Source organism: Phaenicophaeus curvirostris, chromosome 6 (genome assembly GCF_032191515.1).
Source record: "Phaenicophaeus curvirostris isolate KB17595 chromosome 6, BPBGC_Pcur_1.0, whole genome shotgun sequence".
Lineage (NCBI taxonomy): Eukaryota > Metazoa > Chordata > Aves > Cuculiformes > Cuculidae > Phaenicophaeus > Phaenicophaeus curvirostris.
This window is the reverse complement of record NC_091397.1, coordinates 37,211,568-37,229,286: the sequence shown is the minus strand read 5'-3', so window position 1 is coordinate 37,229,286 and position 17,719 is coordinate 37,211,568. Positions and strand designations below refer to the sequence as shown.

General features: G+C 39.5%; 1 protein-coding gene across 1 annotated transcript; it reads right to left on the bottom strand.

Annotated features, from left to right (window-relative positions):
• Positions 1-10,374: 10,374 nt before the first annotated feature.
• LSM5 (LSM5 homolog, U6 small nuclear RNA and mRNA degradation associated) lies at positions 10,375-14,478 on the bottom strand. Its single transcript, XM_069859815.1, has 5 exons — positions 14,399-14,478; positions 13,445-13,540; positions 13,184-13,211; positions 12,485-12,557; positions 10,375-10,697 (listed from the first exon to the last, which is right to left on the bottom strand). Exons 1-5 carry the CDS (start codon positions 14,442-14,444, stop codon positions 10,665-10,667), a joined length of 276 nt encoding a protein of 91 aa, XP_069715916.1. The 5' UTR covers positions 14,445-14,478; the 3' UTR covers positions 10,375-10,664.
• Between the last annotated feature and the right edge of the window lie 3,241 nt (positions 14,479-17,719).

Sequence of the window (17,719 nt, the reverse complement as noted above, 5' to 3'; positions counted from 1 at the left end):
TTTCCCTCGGTCAGGTGACAAGCTTTCTGTCAGGCACTATGACATTTCATCCATGGTGGAGGCAGCAGAGCAGGACCAGCAGATATGTGACACCAAAGTCTGCCCTGATATGAAGACAGAAGAGTAGTATTGTTCAGCAACCAAAGAGAACGTGCCGGGGAGGAAGGCTAATGCCAGAGAAGAAAGTGCACACATTCTGCTCCACTAGCAGCCCAACCATTTTAATTACAGCTTTCTGGAGAAGCACTCCAGAGACGAAGCAACAAAATTTGAGCAACAAAGTTGGTGAGGGGGCTGGAGAACAAGTCTTACGAGGACCGGCTGAGGGGACTGGGGTTGTTTAGCCTAGAAAAGAGAAGGCTGAGGGGAGACCTCATTACTCTCTACAACTACCTGAAAGGACATTGCAGAGAAGGAGGAGCTGGTCTCTTCTCCCAAGTGGCAGGGGACAGGACAAGAGGGAATGGCCTCAAGCTCCGCTAGGGAGGTTCAGGCTGGACATCAGGAAAAACATTTCACAGAAAGGGTCATTGGGCACTGGAACAGGCTGCCCAGGGAGGTGGTTGAGTCACCATCCCTGGAGGTGTTTAAGGGACAGGTGGATGAGGTGCTGAGGGGCATGGTTTAGTGTTTGATAAGAATGGTTGGACTCGGTGACCCTGTGGGTTTTTTCCAACCTAGCAGTTCTGTGATACTAAAGCATATACCGTGTATACCATATAGTGGCTGTGTTTGATTAAACAAGCTTTCAAGCAGCAAAGGCAGGTCTGCAATACAGGGCAGATGGGGCCTTTGCATTCTTGCTCCATCTGTTGCTTTTCTCTCTCTTAAAGAGCACAGACCATATCTTCCCCCTTAGGCTAATCCTTCTCCCCGCCCCACAACAACCTTAAGGCTCAGCAGCAAACCGGCAACTCTGAAGCAGCAGGTTGTAAACCATGATTTATGCATCATGCCTATTTGTTGTCCTGCAACATCTCATCCATATGTGTGCTATTACTGAATTTTCCACAGCTGTATTCAGGTCAGAAGCATCAGTGATCTCGAATGTTAAGAATGAACCGTCATTTCCTCTAACACAAATAGCTGTGAGCTATTATCTAGATGTGCATTATACTCATGAGATCAGATTCAATCCCCAAGATCACCACTGCACAGGTTAAATAGCAAACCTTTGCTGATAAAGTAAACTGTCTTTATTGCAGCTCTTGCACCCAAGATATTCCTTTATACATTGAGCTACATGAGCCTCAAATAAGACAAAACAGCTCCGTGCTTCGTGCAGGTAATTTTAGACAGAGAACACACAAATCGATACACACAGAGCAGACAATTAAAATGCTTGGAAGCTTTTGGAGAATTGACAGTAGAGGGATAAGTAATGAAAGAGGAGAAAACACATATTGCAAAGATAGTTTATTCATTGAATGGTTTCCTACTGCTTTCTTATAGATATTCATATAAAAGAAAGCTTATGTACTTTTGTCTTCCTGAGCTTCCCATTCTTTGAGAACTGTGAAGTATTTGTTCAAAAACTGAAATATCATCCTTATCTTATGCAACAATATTAAAAGAAATGCCATAATGTAACATTGATTAAATAGCACTGGTAGTATTAGTGGATGTCTTTCCTTTGAAGAAGAATATTTCAAGGTGGTGGCTCTCTACTGCAAATCCAGAATTGCAGCACTGATTTCTCCAAATATTTACAGTATCCAGAAGAGAGTCATTTGAAATTCTGTACACACAAGATAGAGCAAATCACCATTGAAGTATGTGAACATTGGCTATGTGCATACGTCAAACAATGTGTTTACAGTATGACTAGACCAGATGTCTCTATACTTGGACAGCCGTGACATACTTTTGGTTCATCTCTAATCACTATCATAATAAACAACAATCATACTAAGTTTGATTTAGCAATTGCTTCGCACATATCTTTTTCACAGCATACTGGAGTACAGACTAAATAACAGTTCTCCTTGCCTTAAAACCCATTAACATTTCCATTGCAAGATTGCCTTGTTACTTGATTTTTTATATAAGCCTAATGGGGGATAGCATGGGGAAAACAGTGATGCAAGAGAGGTTTAATTAAACCAACAGACCCATTCACTTTTTCACTTGGGACTATTACCATAGTGAAATACTTTTTATAGGCAGCAGCCAAAGAGATCTATGGCAATTATTTGAACTAAAGTAGATATGCAGCGCCTGAGCACTCATGACACCATCTCATCCATGACATCAGCATGTCCGAAAAGGAGAAAGATGGAGAAAAGAAATATAAAGAACACTAGCAACAGAGCATCATCTCTTCTTTGCTAAGCCGAAACATAGACTAAATGAAAACAGCCCTTCTCTAAGAGGTTCTCATTCATAGCTTTGATCAAGGTTCCAGAACCAATTTGCACCTCAATCCCACTTAAAGTGCAGAGGACAACCACAGTTTATCAGAGAACAGCATCTTACTTTCAGCTAAAGGTTTAACATAGACTGAAGCATTATTATGGGCAGCTGAGAAATGTCATTCCTGTAAAATAACACTTTCACACCATTTGGTCTGTAGAAAGAAAAAACACTGAACTTGTTTGCTTTTCTTGGGCTGTACAGCTAGTATATAAGGCAGAGCACTTTACATTAGAAATAGGTATTGTCTGTTGGAGTAATTTCCTTTTAATCTCACAGGGAAGCAACTTTTCCCAAGGTACAGTTAAATCTTGGCAAGAGGAAACCATTAGCTTTAAATTTGGTGTAAATTTCAAATATTTATAAGGCTTAACAGTACTGATGACTTCAGTAGAAACCAGTGAAAGATTTCACTTTTAAAGCTGCCTCTGCTGTTTGCATAAACCGCTAATTTAACCTTGGAGCAAGAAAGTACATGATCTTTCAGCACACACCTTAGAAAAGGCCCATTAACTTAACATGACAAATACCTTCCCTTTTTACACAATCTGAAACTACTCAGGGGGCACATTCATCCTTTATGCAGTTAAATGAAGTTCTTAAATCACAAAAAGGTTTGGCTGCTATATATTGTACTTCAATTACACATGATAGTAACCAAATCCACAAGACCATGTCTCTTGTCCTTCGCTCTGTTTCAGAACTGTCTCAGCTTGCAAAGCAGATCAGTTCTCCAAACCACAGACAGCTGCAACATGGAAGGCATGGTAAGTGACGGTTGTACAAGTCATTAATAATTTATCATGGCTCTGTCTCAAGTGCTGACATTACCCACAACTTGGATTACATCTATTATTATGAGATTATTAAGCCACCTATAATGCAAGTGTAACTTTGTTAACTTTGAAATAAAACCTGCTAGACTGTGTAAAGAGTAACACAAGTGAGGGAGGTACACAGTGATGTCACAGACAATTTGGAGTTGGGTACCTGGCCTAGTTTCTGACTTTGAAAACCTCTTTCCAAATCATTTACCACCTTTCATTAATATCCAGCAGTGGCTCTCTTCAGCGCCTCATGCTTTTCTCGTGTCATCCTAAACCCACTGAGCTGAACTGCAAGCTTGTCTTCTTTCTGTCACCCAGTTTCTATGTACCATTTCTCAATAACTGAATGGCCCAGCAATGCCTCATCACACTTGAGTTAGTACACCCACGCACTATTTTGTGGCATTATATTTGCAGGGATTAGATGCTGAACCCAGCACTTCAAGAAGGGTGTAGAATCTCATCAGTTATATTACAGGAAGCCCAAAAACGTGCTCAGTGATCCACAAAAGCCTGGCTTCAAAGTATACATTGAAAAACAGCTACTTAACCTCGAAAAGGCAACACTGGAGAGAAACAGCAATGTCCAAAAGATAGCTATAAAAAAAACCAACAAACCATGTATACCACTACACACAGAACACAGAATAATGAAGCTTAAATTACAACCTGAGAGATTTAGAGTCCGTAGCAAGTTTTGCAACAGTAGTAATTACAGGAAATTTTAAAGAATAAATTAGACAGGCATTTGTCAGAAAAGATTAGGTTGATCTTCACCTTCAGAATAAAAGCAACACTAGGCTATCATTAAAGATCATTCTTTCCCCACTGAAGGGTATTTCTATGCTCAAACACAAGCACCATCCCCAGCTAAGCACCTGAAATTATGTATGCATATGCACATCTACATATGCAAATTTATTTCTTTGTTACACACAGTTGAAGGAGATTACTCATAGGTCAGCCAATTTACACAAACTGCACTTTAAAGTTAAACATCTCTTTTTTTGCAAAACATCAGCCCCACAGATCACTGCAAGCATGCAAATCCTTATTCCAGAACTGTGTTCTTGTAAGTCTTATTAAAATAATTTCTAATATAAAGTCTAACTCACCTATTTTCTGACATTCGCCTTCTCTGTCACCAGGTGCTTTTAGATTTTATTTTATTTTGTTGTGTTACTAAACAACTGACTGGGGGCAAACACCACAACAGCCGACTTCCGTAGCAGTTGCACATCAGCCTGAATGAGTACTACAGTTTAGTAGACACACAGGTAGATACACACTCATAAACACGGAAGAACAGAAAGGAAGAATCTCCAACTAATAGAACGAGGACTCTGCAATAACAAGTAGCCCAGATCAACATTCATATATGGGAAAGAAGAGCACAGAAATATTCTTCTGGATTAAAAAAAAAAAATATTTATATATATAGCAATGGTAGGAAAAGGTACTTGGAATGCGTGACTTGCAGTCCACAGTTAGAACACTGGCAAACTACCTTTACTGCTCCACAGTCTTGTTGAAACCAACAGGCATCAACTGTTGCCAGCTGCCATCTGCAAAGAAAGGCAGAAGTGTGTAGGACACCAAAAATTAAACTACTTGCAAGATACTCATTCTCAGTACAGTCTATGAGGTCATACAATTGTAAAATAACTTCAGAATGAGAATCCTGAAATTTGCCTTGGGTTATATTAGTTTTAAAACTATGTTTTGGTTTGGCTTTTTTCCACATTTTAGAAATAGAAGAATATTGGTAAAGCAATTCTCTCACCCTGCATAAATACACACAACGTTTCTCCCACAGTGATGGTATAACAACACTACTACCCACGTGTTAGACAGAGTGACCGAGGTCATAGGAGAATCTGTACTTTTCCACCACCGATTAAAAGGAATGGGCCAGGTGCTTTGTGCCTCCTACATACTGCAACGTGCAGTTGCCTGGTAACTTGTTCTGAGCTATCGCATATTAATCATACATACATGCAGGAATACAAAGCTGACCATTCAGCTTTATCAGTCAAAATAGTTTACAGCAAGATGATAGCTTCTAGCAGTTCAGGAAGTTTAACACTGAGTTTAGTGGTATTTAGGTACATACTTACATGGTTTGATGAACAGAACTCTTATAAATAAAAAGAAAACAATGGAAGTCATTTATATGTGACTTTAGAGCATACAAAAGACAAAGTCTACAAACTAAATATCAATTATTAGCAATATTTGCATTTTCATAGGTCATTGTGCAATGTTTCCAACTCAACAAGCATACAAATTTATTTTAAAAGTTTACAGAAGTTCTTAGAGTATCTCCAAAACTAAGGTGTTTCTGCATTTGGGCTAGACTCGTCATCTTTGGGCTAGACACTCTTTGTAAATATGTATCTTAATTCTAATATAGGATAAGACTAATCTATAAAGTTCCTCTTGTAAAAATGTAACTGTTCCAATTACACTGTTCACTCATATTTAAGGTATTAAGTTGTGCAAATGAGAAGCAACTTTAACTAATCCCTTCCACCCAGCTACAAACCACGACCATATACAGTCCCTGCATCAGACTACATGAGATCCTGCTTCATTCCTGCCATATCATTAGCATAAGCTGTGCAAACCTATTTAAATCAGCAGGGTTTTCAGGCATAAAAGCAGAATCCAACAGCAGTTAAACTACATCTCACAGCTGACAACATAATACTTCCATCACTGCTAATAGCACTGTAACAAAAAAGAATGGGTCGTTGCTGTCCTTAATGAACCTGAGAGGCTGAAAGAAAGTGATGAAGTAATGAGCATGGATTCTGTAACATTGCTATCGGCATAACTTCCAGATCAAAGATCCAGTTTCCTGTTAAGGCGATCAAATACAATTTTGATTTCAGATGACAAGTCATCACAACACTACATTAAATACAGTATAAAATCTTATCATCAGATTCTCAGCTAGTTTAAGTCAATGTATTCTGCTGAATTCAATGAAACCAAACACATCACCATAGGAAAGAAATATTTCAGTGTGTCTCAGACCTGGAAAAATATCTTCAAAGATCTCCATAATTTTTAATACAAATTCTCTATATTTCCCATTATCCCTCAACACTGACCAGTAGGAGGACCCTAACATTTGCCTTAAATATATTTCTTTAACATTAATTTTTATCTTAAAAGGGGCAACTGATAAATAAGCTGCTCACAAAAAATTAATAAGCAAAGACTTTTTTTTATAAGATTCAGATCACTTGTATAATTTAAAGACATCAAAAACTATTAAAGACTATTTAGAGGCTATCAAAACTCTACAAAATAGATAAATTTATCTCCTAATGCAGGAAATTATAGACAAATTTGTATAGGTGACAAAGGTGCATAGCACAGGCTAAGTAAAAAAATAAAAAAACCCATGAGTTCTATGGAAAAATAAGTGAATAAACAAGCAACACACAACACTGGCAGACAACAGACTTTTTATCCCTACTTCTTCCCTCCTTTCTTTGTCCTTTCTTTTTTAAAAAAAAACAAAACAGGAAATATTTTTTCCATTGTGAAAAATTGTCCAGGATGCAACAGAGGCCAAAAGTTCAAATGAGTTTAAAGAGGATCATCCAAATTCTAAGACATGTGCCAACTCTACTGCTACAGAAAGGATCTGCATCATGTTGAAATGCAAACAGCCATTTTGACAATTACACAAGTCACTTAATGTGTCTTTCTCCCTGTTGTATAGTTACTAATGTTTAAAACAGTCAGTGCCATGCAAGAAATGCAACTTTGTGCTTTCCGAGAACCATGACAGATTGTGGACGTGAAGTCTTACGACTTACCCACTTCAGTTAGACACCTAAAGGTTTTGAGGGGGGCTGCAGGCTGTATTCAACAGTTACAGCTGATGTAGGAACATATGATAAACTTTACTTATTTGTCTTAAACCCAGGCTCCCAATGTTTTAAAATAATTCTTAAAGTAGATTGCTGTTTTGATTGCCCTTCATCCAAATTCCTCCTTTGATTGTAGGTTTCTGTTCTTTTCAGACTTAGTGCACTAGCAGAATTCAAATCTGCATAACCACTGAAAGCAGCACCAGTTTTCAATAAAATTCAGCAGCATCAGAAATTGTCTTGAGTATCTTCAGTAACGCAAATGCTTCATTCCTCAAAACTTTTTTTTTTTTTTTGCAAATGTGATAATGCTGCATCACAGGCTCTCCCAGCCACACACACATTCTTTCCAAGACTGTTATGCAAATTAGTATTTTAAAACTCACCATTGTAACTGTGAACTTGATACAAGCTTTCTCCTTTTTAAAGTCTGATGAAAGGGAAAAGCTGCAAGTAGTATCAAACCAGGCAGACTTGCTTGTTCTTGCCAAAGAGGAGATTAAGCATATTTGAAAAATAATAGGACTACTGCTTATCTTTGAGGTATTAACATGATTTGTGTGATGGGTTGTTAGCATCAGTATCAGAAACACAGGCATGCAAAATATCCATCAAATGAATTCCAAACTCTATGAATTAGTTGTCGGGCAATTCCCCAAGGACAAAATATCTATTAAGAGCCACCAGTAAGCCAGAAATCTCTTTCCACTTCATGTGATAAAAAAACCCCATGATTCCTGAAAAAAAGGAATAGATGTCAGACAAACAAAGTCTGTACAGTTACAGGGCAAGCAATAAAACACTTAGTGGCTTGATTTTTATTTATTTCATCAGAATAGTTAGACAAACATGGAAACGTTTGCAACAGCAGCAGTACACACAGTTTAAAACCTTCATAAAACTGGAATACATGTCAGCAAAAAAAAAAAAAAGGTGTGGGGAGGGCACTTTAGTTCTTTATTTTCATATACTGACACACACAAACTCACCCCACAGCTCCAAATAGCTTCATTAACTGTGTCTGCAAGTAAACTGAAATAGTAGGCAGAAAGAAACTATGTTCATTAGAGAGTTAACCAAGCAGAAAACTAAGCACCACTGTGACCAGTGTCAACTTGAAGAAAAAAAACCCCAAAGCCCAATAAATTAAAGGACTCATCACTATGCATGTCATAAGCATGAAGTTATTTTAACTTGATAACTACCCTGCTCTAATCGTTAAGCATCATTAACTTTGACATATCCTCAAAGCCTATGATTATTATTTTAAAATACCTACTTGTAATGTCATCTTAAGTAGTATTCTGGAGAACACCAGTGTCCACAACTTCTACAGGACAGTGGAGTACAATTAAGCACTAGATTTCTAGGGGAGGAAAAACCAAAACCACCACCACTCACTTAATCAATTTCAAAGCTGATTACCTGCACTTCCAAAGCAACAGGCTACAGGAATACTGAATGCAAAGCAAAACAGACCCACCTGGATTACTCTGAATTCTCAGCTCAAAGTTACAAATCTCTCTTTTCATACTGGATGCACAGAAACTGTCTTTACAGTAACGTCTACAGGCCTCAGAGTCATGAATTAAAGTCTTCCCAAAAGATAACTGTCTTAACACTTCCTCTGGAGAGAGTGAAAAAACACCACCAGAGAAGTGAGGTAATACCAATTTCTTTTTTTCCAGATAAAATCCTAAGAGAACAAGATGTTTGTGGTGTCTGAATAAAAAGCCCCAAAGAAATAAAACCACTTTACCTCTCCCTTTGAAAAGTTGTTTCTTTTTCTCTCCCAAGCATGAAATGCCTCTTCAGTTTAAGATTGTTTTCAAAATACTGAGCAATGTAGAAATTAAATGCACAGACTGGAACAGGTACAGAATCTTATTCAAAAACACCCCAACACAATAGTACTACACTGGCTAGAAAACTTGGAAGTGCTCTGATGAAAGAACAGAAGAAAGACTTAAATTATTTCTAACAAATAAAGCATCTTGGGTCAAAACTGACATGATGTTCCAATCAAATGTGAATTCAAGAAAAATAAAGAAAAGACTTTTTTTTCCCTAACTCATACATTGAAAAAAGCTGAAAAAGGAAATAGGGATAGAAATAAAAAACCTTCACAGAGTCAATGGCACATACTGTCCCTATACAATCTAAACATTACAACTGTAGATCATATATTCACCACAAGAGAGTAAAAAACTAGCACATCCCTCCCCGAGAGAAGGGAGTGAGTTTCTTTCCTCTTTAATAGGCTAAAAGGAAGAAGTTCTCACTGTATTTCAAGCGAAGTCGCAGCTTGAAGAAGACAGCTTTTCTGTGAGATAAAGTAACGCAAAAGGACTCTTGTACAGCAGCTTCTTTCCAGTCTCTTACTCCTCAGCTTCTTCAACATTTTTACTTCTTCTGGCCTCTGGATGCTCATAATCTACACTGACTGTCTATAGCAACAGCAGGCACCTATGATTCTTCTCCAAAGACAATTACACATAGAAACCACATAGAAATCAGTTGAGTTATGGGGACATTATGGGGACAAAAGCTGCAGCGGACATGATTTAGAATCAGTTATGGTTTTGTCTATTGTGACAAAATCAAATCAGCAAATCAATTCCATACTTTATAGAAACTGTCCTAAAGCAGTAGTGGTTGCCCCCAGCACCTGTATCACAGAGAACAGAGGCAGCCAAAAAGTTTACTCAAAAACGAGTGCCAGCAACCCACTCAAGCAGTCACTGGCAGCTTTAATTAAGTACACACAGCATCACCTGGTGGTGAAAGTAGAGCCACCTCTGGTATGAATGAGACGTTTTAACACCAGCCATTTTTTTTTCCTTCAACGCTCTGAACATGAACTAGGTCTGGTCTAACTGTCCTCACTTGCCAAACACAACCACAGTGCCAAGCCAAAGAAGTTCAGAAGATGAACTTCAAGGCCAGAAGAACCAAAGGCTGCCGAACAGCAACCAGATGAATTCTATATCACCCTAACAGGTGGTTTCTGCTGACACAGCCTGATACAGTGTTCAAAATCCTGGTTAGTATTTGTCTGTACTCCAAAGAATGGCAACACCATCTCACGGCTTCTGCTTTATATAGACTTGGACCATAAACAAATACAACACGTGCAAAAAAAACTGAAGACTGACAGCAACTGAGGCATAAACTATAATTTTCCCACTGCATCAACCGGTTATAAAACTATCTATAACTTGTGCACTTACAGACCAGAACACAATAACTAACAAAAAGAAAGCTTTTTATTCAGAACCAAGTAGCGCATCTTTACAAGAAAGTCTCGATTCCAACTTACAAAGTCAGCATTATCATTAGATACGCACCTTTCCCGAAGGCGAAATTCTTGTCTTTTATCAAATATCAAAAGCACGAGTATGTAAAAAAAAACCAAAAACAACCAACCAACCTAAATCAAATAACCAACCCAGACCAAAACCCACCCATATCCCAAATGCTGTATTTAGATTACAAACATATAAAAAAATGTGTCTTCATAGATGAGAATTGTATCATGTTATACTTCAGGTCCTTCTCCTCCAGGAACCAGCTATAAAAAGATGACAATTTTGTGTTAGTGGAATAGATTTCAGTTCCACAAACCCATACATGACAGTTCTTGCTTAACAACATTTTAGCAGACTGAGAGCTCATGGCAGACCACAACAGTGTTTTTTCAATTCAATATTGTCTTCCTCCCCAACAGAGGAGCTCAGTTACTGCTGGAGAAGCATGTGCCAGAAAGAATCTCCAAAATACAAAGAACGTTTAACAAAACACAAAGGAGTTCCTAGAAAATACGCATTTTGGATTTTGTCTTTGTGATTCACTTCAAGGAGATCATTCTATCTAGAAAGACTACAGCTCATTTTTAAAAGGACAAAGAACGTGATTCCTTTCGTGAAGCATTTCTTCAACCACTGATTCTACCCCAGACTGTCACTATATGGGGAAGTTGGTTTCTCTTTCCCAACTTCTATTGCTAAGTAGAGTCCAAAAACTAATGAAGAGCCTTAACTTCCTATTGCCTGAAGAAGAGTTTAAGTCAGCATAGCTTTTTCCTGTGAAGAAAGTAAAGAACTGAACAATGCAAAAAGAAATACAAAAGGAAAAACATGAATAAGGGAAAAAAACAAACAAGAGGATAATCTTTCATTTTACTGACATATTTTTAATAATTAGCTGAGCACTTCTAAGGACAAAAAGCTTTGCTGCTTTTGGGACTGAAGTAACAGAAAGGTTAAAGCATAACCTTCCCAGCTTTGGAAGATGTGTCCCCAAAAGGCAAAGATGTAATACAGAAATGCCTGTGCCTTGTTGAAAATTTGCAGTCTAAGAATCACCAGCTTCTGCTTCAAGAGCAGGATATCATCAGCTTAACTGGATGCTAGTAGTTTTATCTTAAACAAGAAGTCAGACCACGCACTGTCCTTTAGGGATGCAGAACAATAACGAAAGCAGGGAAATGCTTTGAAATCAAGACAAGATGGCATTCGCTCGGACATACAGTCACAAGGTACAAGGGAGGTAAGACAGCAAAATGAATTTTATTCCTCATTACACAGAGTCAACTTAGAGGCAAGTCACTCTCCCCCTTCTCTTGCTAAAAAATTAGGAATGCTTTCACAAAGAAAGTCCAGATTTTGTAGCCATCTATGCAGACAATCCAAAAACCGTGTGTATGCTTCTGTGGTACTTAGAAGCTTGCAGAATTCAGGGCTGAATCACAATATTTCATTACTGTTTCAGTACTGATCTATATACATCAGCACACAATAACTAAAAATAATACTGCTTCCAATTTAGTATAATCCAACACACATCCAGATTTTTTTTTTCAGAACACATAAAAGCTCTCTGGGCATCATATGGTATCACATTCACAAGACAAGCTTGTAAGCATCCAGACTGCTGAAAACACATCTATACATATGATCATGGATGAAATGCAGATGTGTCTCACCCCATGTACTTATGGAGACAAATAGTCATGAGTTAAAAGCCACTGTATGAACCAGCCTACAGAATGGGCAACGAAGGCAGTAATTCCCTTGCACACCTGAAGACCAGAGAAGCATTCATCAAAATAAAATCAGGGCCATGTTCTTCTTATGAGGCTTTTTTTTTTTTTTATTAATGGTAACTTGTATCAAGTAAGGCAACAAGGTCACTTTTCCAGCATCATTCATACCCACGCATGCCCCAGAAGCAACCTGAAAATAGCTCACGTAATGGAACTGCATGGAAAGCTCAGGTTGAAGTAGTTGAACTCAATTACTGATCAGTTTACAGGTACAGAAAATTAATGCATGCAGCCTTTTAACAATGATGACTTACCATCGTTATGTTATTTCCATTTAGCAAAATCTGGTCCAGCTTTGTGATTCTTCTGCCCTCAGGTGTAATCTCACTGAAGCAACATAAGAAAAAGTAAGTAAGAACACATTATCAGTAACAAAGATTGCAGTTTTGATTACAGGACCAACACAAATCTCTGTACTAAGATAACACTTGTTGGAACTAACAAGTAAATTAGCCACACTGCAGCATAATCTTGATAAACTGACCACACGGGTAAAAAGAGCAACTAAAATGATCATTTGTTCTTTTCTGTTCAGTACATAAAGACACAGATTAACCCTCTAAATCTTGGCAATTTCTTGAATACCACTGATACTCAAAATAGCTTCCAAACAGCAACATGGCACAACAAAGCCTTATGCTTGCTAGCTTTTAAAATCTTTGTCTAGGCCTTAAGGAAATGTAAAAGCAAACAAACTACTAGAAAGTTCAACATAAGAGCCACAAAAAATTAACGTTACAAATTAGGAATCTGATTGCAAGTATAAATTATGCAACGGTTATTCTACAACAGAGATAAATAGATCACCCTCTACAGTTTAGGTCCACAGTATAAACTATTCAGCTAGTATGTATTGCAAACATATAACACCACTCTGCTTACAGACCTTACACAACATTTTCCCTCAGGAAACTAAAACTGAAACAGCAACAAGAGGCAGAAATAATACTCACAATTCAGTAACATCTTCTAACACCATATCTGAAAATCCACTTTCAAGGAAAACAAGGCTGAGAATTTTAATATCAAAACACTTAAAGGTATTTTTATTTTATACTGAACTGTGATTTTACCTGTAAAGTAAAAACATCAGAATAATACAATCAATCCACACAAAAAGGCTCTATGCAGTGAACTCAAACCTCTCAACAAGAATAAATGAACCAAGATAAATCATAAAGTGGACAGCCATAAAAGTTTCCATTAAAGGATACTGACAAAGTCATCAAATCCTAGAAGCGTTCCAACAATTTCTTTATCACTCTTCATCACAATATGAATGCGTGAACCTATGCATTTGTCCACAAGTTCTGTAAATAAAAGAACAAACGAAAAAAAAAAGGAAAGGTGCAAGAGACTGTTTTACAAAACATACACTTTTTAAGCAAACATTGTGATGGCAAAAAAGTAATCACAGAACAGCAGAATGCTTTAGGTTGGAAGGGAGCTTAAAGATGATCTGTTTCCAACCTCCGTTGTGACGGGCAGGGACACCTCTCACTAGATCAGGCTGCCTAAGGCCCCATCCAACCTGCCCTTCAACACCTCCAGGGATAGGGCAGCCACAGCTTTCTGGGGCAGCCACAGCTTCCTGAGGCAACCCGTTTCAGTGTCTCACCATCTTCACTATGAAGAATTTCTTCCTAGTGTCCAATCTAAATCTTCCCCTTTCTACTTCAAAGCCATTCCCCCTCATCCTATCACTATAAGCCTTTGTGAACGCTCCCTCCAGAGCTTTCCTGTAGCCCTTTCAGGTGCTGGAAGGTGGCTGTAAGGTCTCCTCAGAGCCTTCTCTTCTCCAGGCTGAACAATCCCAACTCTCTCAGCTTGTCCTCCTATGGGAGGTGCTCCAGCCCTTGGATCATCTTCAAGACCTTCTCCGCACCCGTTCCAATTGCTACGGACGACGGTAAAACACCCAAAGCTCATGGAACCATATAATGGTTTGGGTTGGGAGAGACCTTAAAGCTGATCCCGTTCCAACCCCCGTGCCGTGGGCAGGGACATCCCACCACATCAGGTCGCCCAAGGCCCCATCCAGCCGGGCCCTGAACACCTCCAGGGATGGGGCGTATGCAAAGGACAGAACCAAGCGCTGCGGGAGGGGCCCGTGGGCCAGGAGGGTTCGGGCTCCTCCCTCCCCCGACCCCGGAGGCCCCGCCGGTTACCGAGCGGCAGGAGCTGCGACGGGTTCGTGGTCGCCGTGGCCGCCATGCTGCACCCAGGCCTGGCCAATCGCTGCCGCCGCCCGTGAAGGAGGAGGGGGAGGCAGGCACGATGAGCCGATGGCCGAGCTGCCGCTCCGCTCCTCCCGTCCCCCCTCTGGCCCCGCCCCCCCCCCCCCCCCCACTTAGGTGCAGATGGATAAGCTTTCCCGGGAATCTTATACATCTTCTATTACTTTCCAAGGTCTAATTTTAATGTTATTATGAACGTTGCAACACTGCAACACTCAAAATTCTTGCTAATTCGGAGCTGGCTTCAGCTCTGCCTGACCTTGCGTTTGAGACGGGGACAGACTCCAAACACAGGTGGTTGCAGAAGAGAGATGTTTAGCACTGATCACACTGCACGCAAGATGTTTTCATCTTCAGAGAATGGATAAAGTCTGGAAAACACTGTTTTAAAGAAAACATGATATCAGAGGGACATTCTCTCTGACTTTCAAAAAATACAATCATAGAACCATAGAATAGTTTAGTTTGGAAGGGACCTCAAAGATCACCTAGTTCCAACACCCTGCCATGGGCAGGGACACTCCCTAGATCAGGCTGCCCAAGGCCCCATTAAACATGGCCTTGAACACCTCCAGCGATGGGGTATCCACAACTTCCCTGGGTAACCTGTGCCAGCACCTCACCACTCTCACGGTGAAGAAATTCTTCCTTATGTCTAGTCTAAATCTGCCCCTGTTTAGTTCATACCCACTGCCCCTCGTCCTATCACTACAAGCCTTTGTAAACAGTTTTCTTGTAAGCCCCCCCCCCCCCAGCTTTCTTGTAGCCCCTTCAGGTCCTGGAAGGTCACTATAAGGTCCCCTCACAGCCTTCTCTTCTCCCAGCTGAACAACCCCAACTCTCTCAGCCTGTCCTCATATGGGAGGGGCTCCAGCCCTCTGATCATCTTTGTAGCCCTTCTCTGGACCTGTTCCAACAGTGCCATATCCTTATGTTGAGGGTTCCAGAACTGGACACAGTACTCCAGATGACGTCTCACAAGAGAGGAACAGAAGAGCAGAATCACCTCCCTCGACCTGCTGGCCACCCTTCTTTTGATGTAGCCCAGGATACGGTTGGCCTTCTGGGCTGCAAGCGCACATTGCTGGCTCATGTCAAGCTTCTCATTGACCAGCACCCTCAAGTCCTTCTCTGCAGGATTGCTCTCAACCACATCATCCCACATCCTGTATTGAAATCGTGGATTGCCCCAACCCAGGTGTAGGAGATGAAACTTTACTTTAGCTTAAATAAAAAATATTCCACTTTTTCTAATAGTAACTACTTCTCATATCATGCTTACTGCTGCAGCATTAAGGGGGTTGGGGGTGGCTAGTGAGTAGCCCTCCTCATTGAAACACAGAAATACAATTTCTGAGACTTAGCTAAAGTAAGAACAGAAACAGAGAGGAAAAAGAAATGAGAATGAAAACAAAACCAACCTTGTGTTAAATGGATTGACTTTAACATTCATGGGTTCACACAGGCTTCATTTACTGCTGTGCTTTGATCCTTCCCACAGCAGTATAGAAATCTCAAGCTTGTTTGATAAGCTGCCCCTAAGTCTATCACAGGCTTATGTTATCTAAACATAGACATTCTACTTATCAAGCACACAAAGATAAACAACAATTAGTATGATACATACATTTTTCTACACCCCAGTTGTAAGTCACTTGAGTGTGTTTACAATTCTCCTAAGCAGACTTCTGTTATAATCCCACAATGACCAAAAGTGAATTTTGTATCTGGAGTTTCTAACTTACTGTAGTGAATGTTAAATTGAATCCATTTAACTTTCAAGTTTGTCTTTCCTCTAACTGGTGGCATACTGTTAAGGAAAGTAAGAGGGTATGAATATAACAATATAAAACTTAGATATTATTGTTAGTGGATTGTGATTTAGAGTCTGCGGTAAGTGCATACTCAGACCTGGTGTTGGGAAAGTAATCTTGATAGCAGTTATAAGAATACTGCTCACTTATGCATAGCCCTGAATACTGTTCAATTATGTACAGCCTTTTCTATGGCTGGTTTAAAGCCCTGTCCAGCTGAATCAACGGGTTGTGCAAGAAATGTCAGACCAAGAATATACGCATTAGATTTCATGATAATTAATGATTAAAAGGTTAAACTACTTTGAGCATGGGCTCAAACTATAAGTTATATTATAACTTATATTAACTATAAGTTAGTGAAACTGCTTAAGGTTTTCTTTAAAGTTTTAAAGAATAAACAGAAATGTCTCAAGAAAGAAGTGATTTTTATGATTGGTGGAGAAACATGAAGCATCACTTCTGAGGGAGAACCGAAACAAGATAGTGGAGATTAATTATCAAGGTGGACTTTAAAGAAGAATAATGAACAACAGAGAACTGAGAACTCATGGGAAAACACCATGGAAAAACACCAAGAACATTTAGAAGAAAGAATACATCAAGAACTTCTCAAAGAAAGAATACCTCTTATATAATGTATAGATATATATGATGATTTTGTGTGGGCTTTGACCACTCACTGAGGTGATGGCCCAACGCTGAGTTCTTAATAAAGCAAGCCTAGAGTTACCCACAGCCTGGTGAAAATCTGTCAACACACATTCATAATACTATCTAAGCTGCTCTGAATGTAAGAGGTAAGAAGGGAGAACTGTACTGAGTTCAGCTACTTAGTGAACTGCCTGCCACATTTCTACAAATAGAAAGCTGCCAACACCAAACTTTTTTCTTCTCTTTCTTTAGCTTGCTGGGATGGTGAATACTGATTATTCCTATGTTACTGTTACTAGACAGGCAGAAGAGTGTTGTAGATCTGTCAAACTGACCTAGCAGAGATCTCATGAGCTGCAAATACTTTGCCTCTGTAGTATTAGGCTCCACTCAAGCAAACAATCTGGGTTGTGTGTTCCCTTCACAGGGGTGTAATCCTACATCAAGAGTCAGATTAACTGAACTGGTCTTCTAGTTTATTATTCCATGCGTAGTATGGGATATATCCCCTTTTAATTTAGCTATCCAAAATGCAGGTGTTTAGTCACCAGATGCTTCCTCTGCAGTTTGTCTCTCCACTAATACCTTAGTGAGACTAAACATAGAATCACAGAATCATAGAATCATAGAATAACCAGGTTGGAAGAGACCCACCGGATCATCGAGTCCAACCATTCCTATCAAACACTAAACCATGCCCCTTAGCACCTCGCCCACCCGTGCCTTAAACATCTCCAGGGAAGGTGACTCAACCACCTCCCTGGGCAGCCTGTGCCAGTGCCCA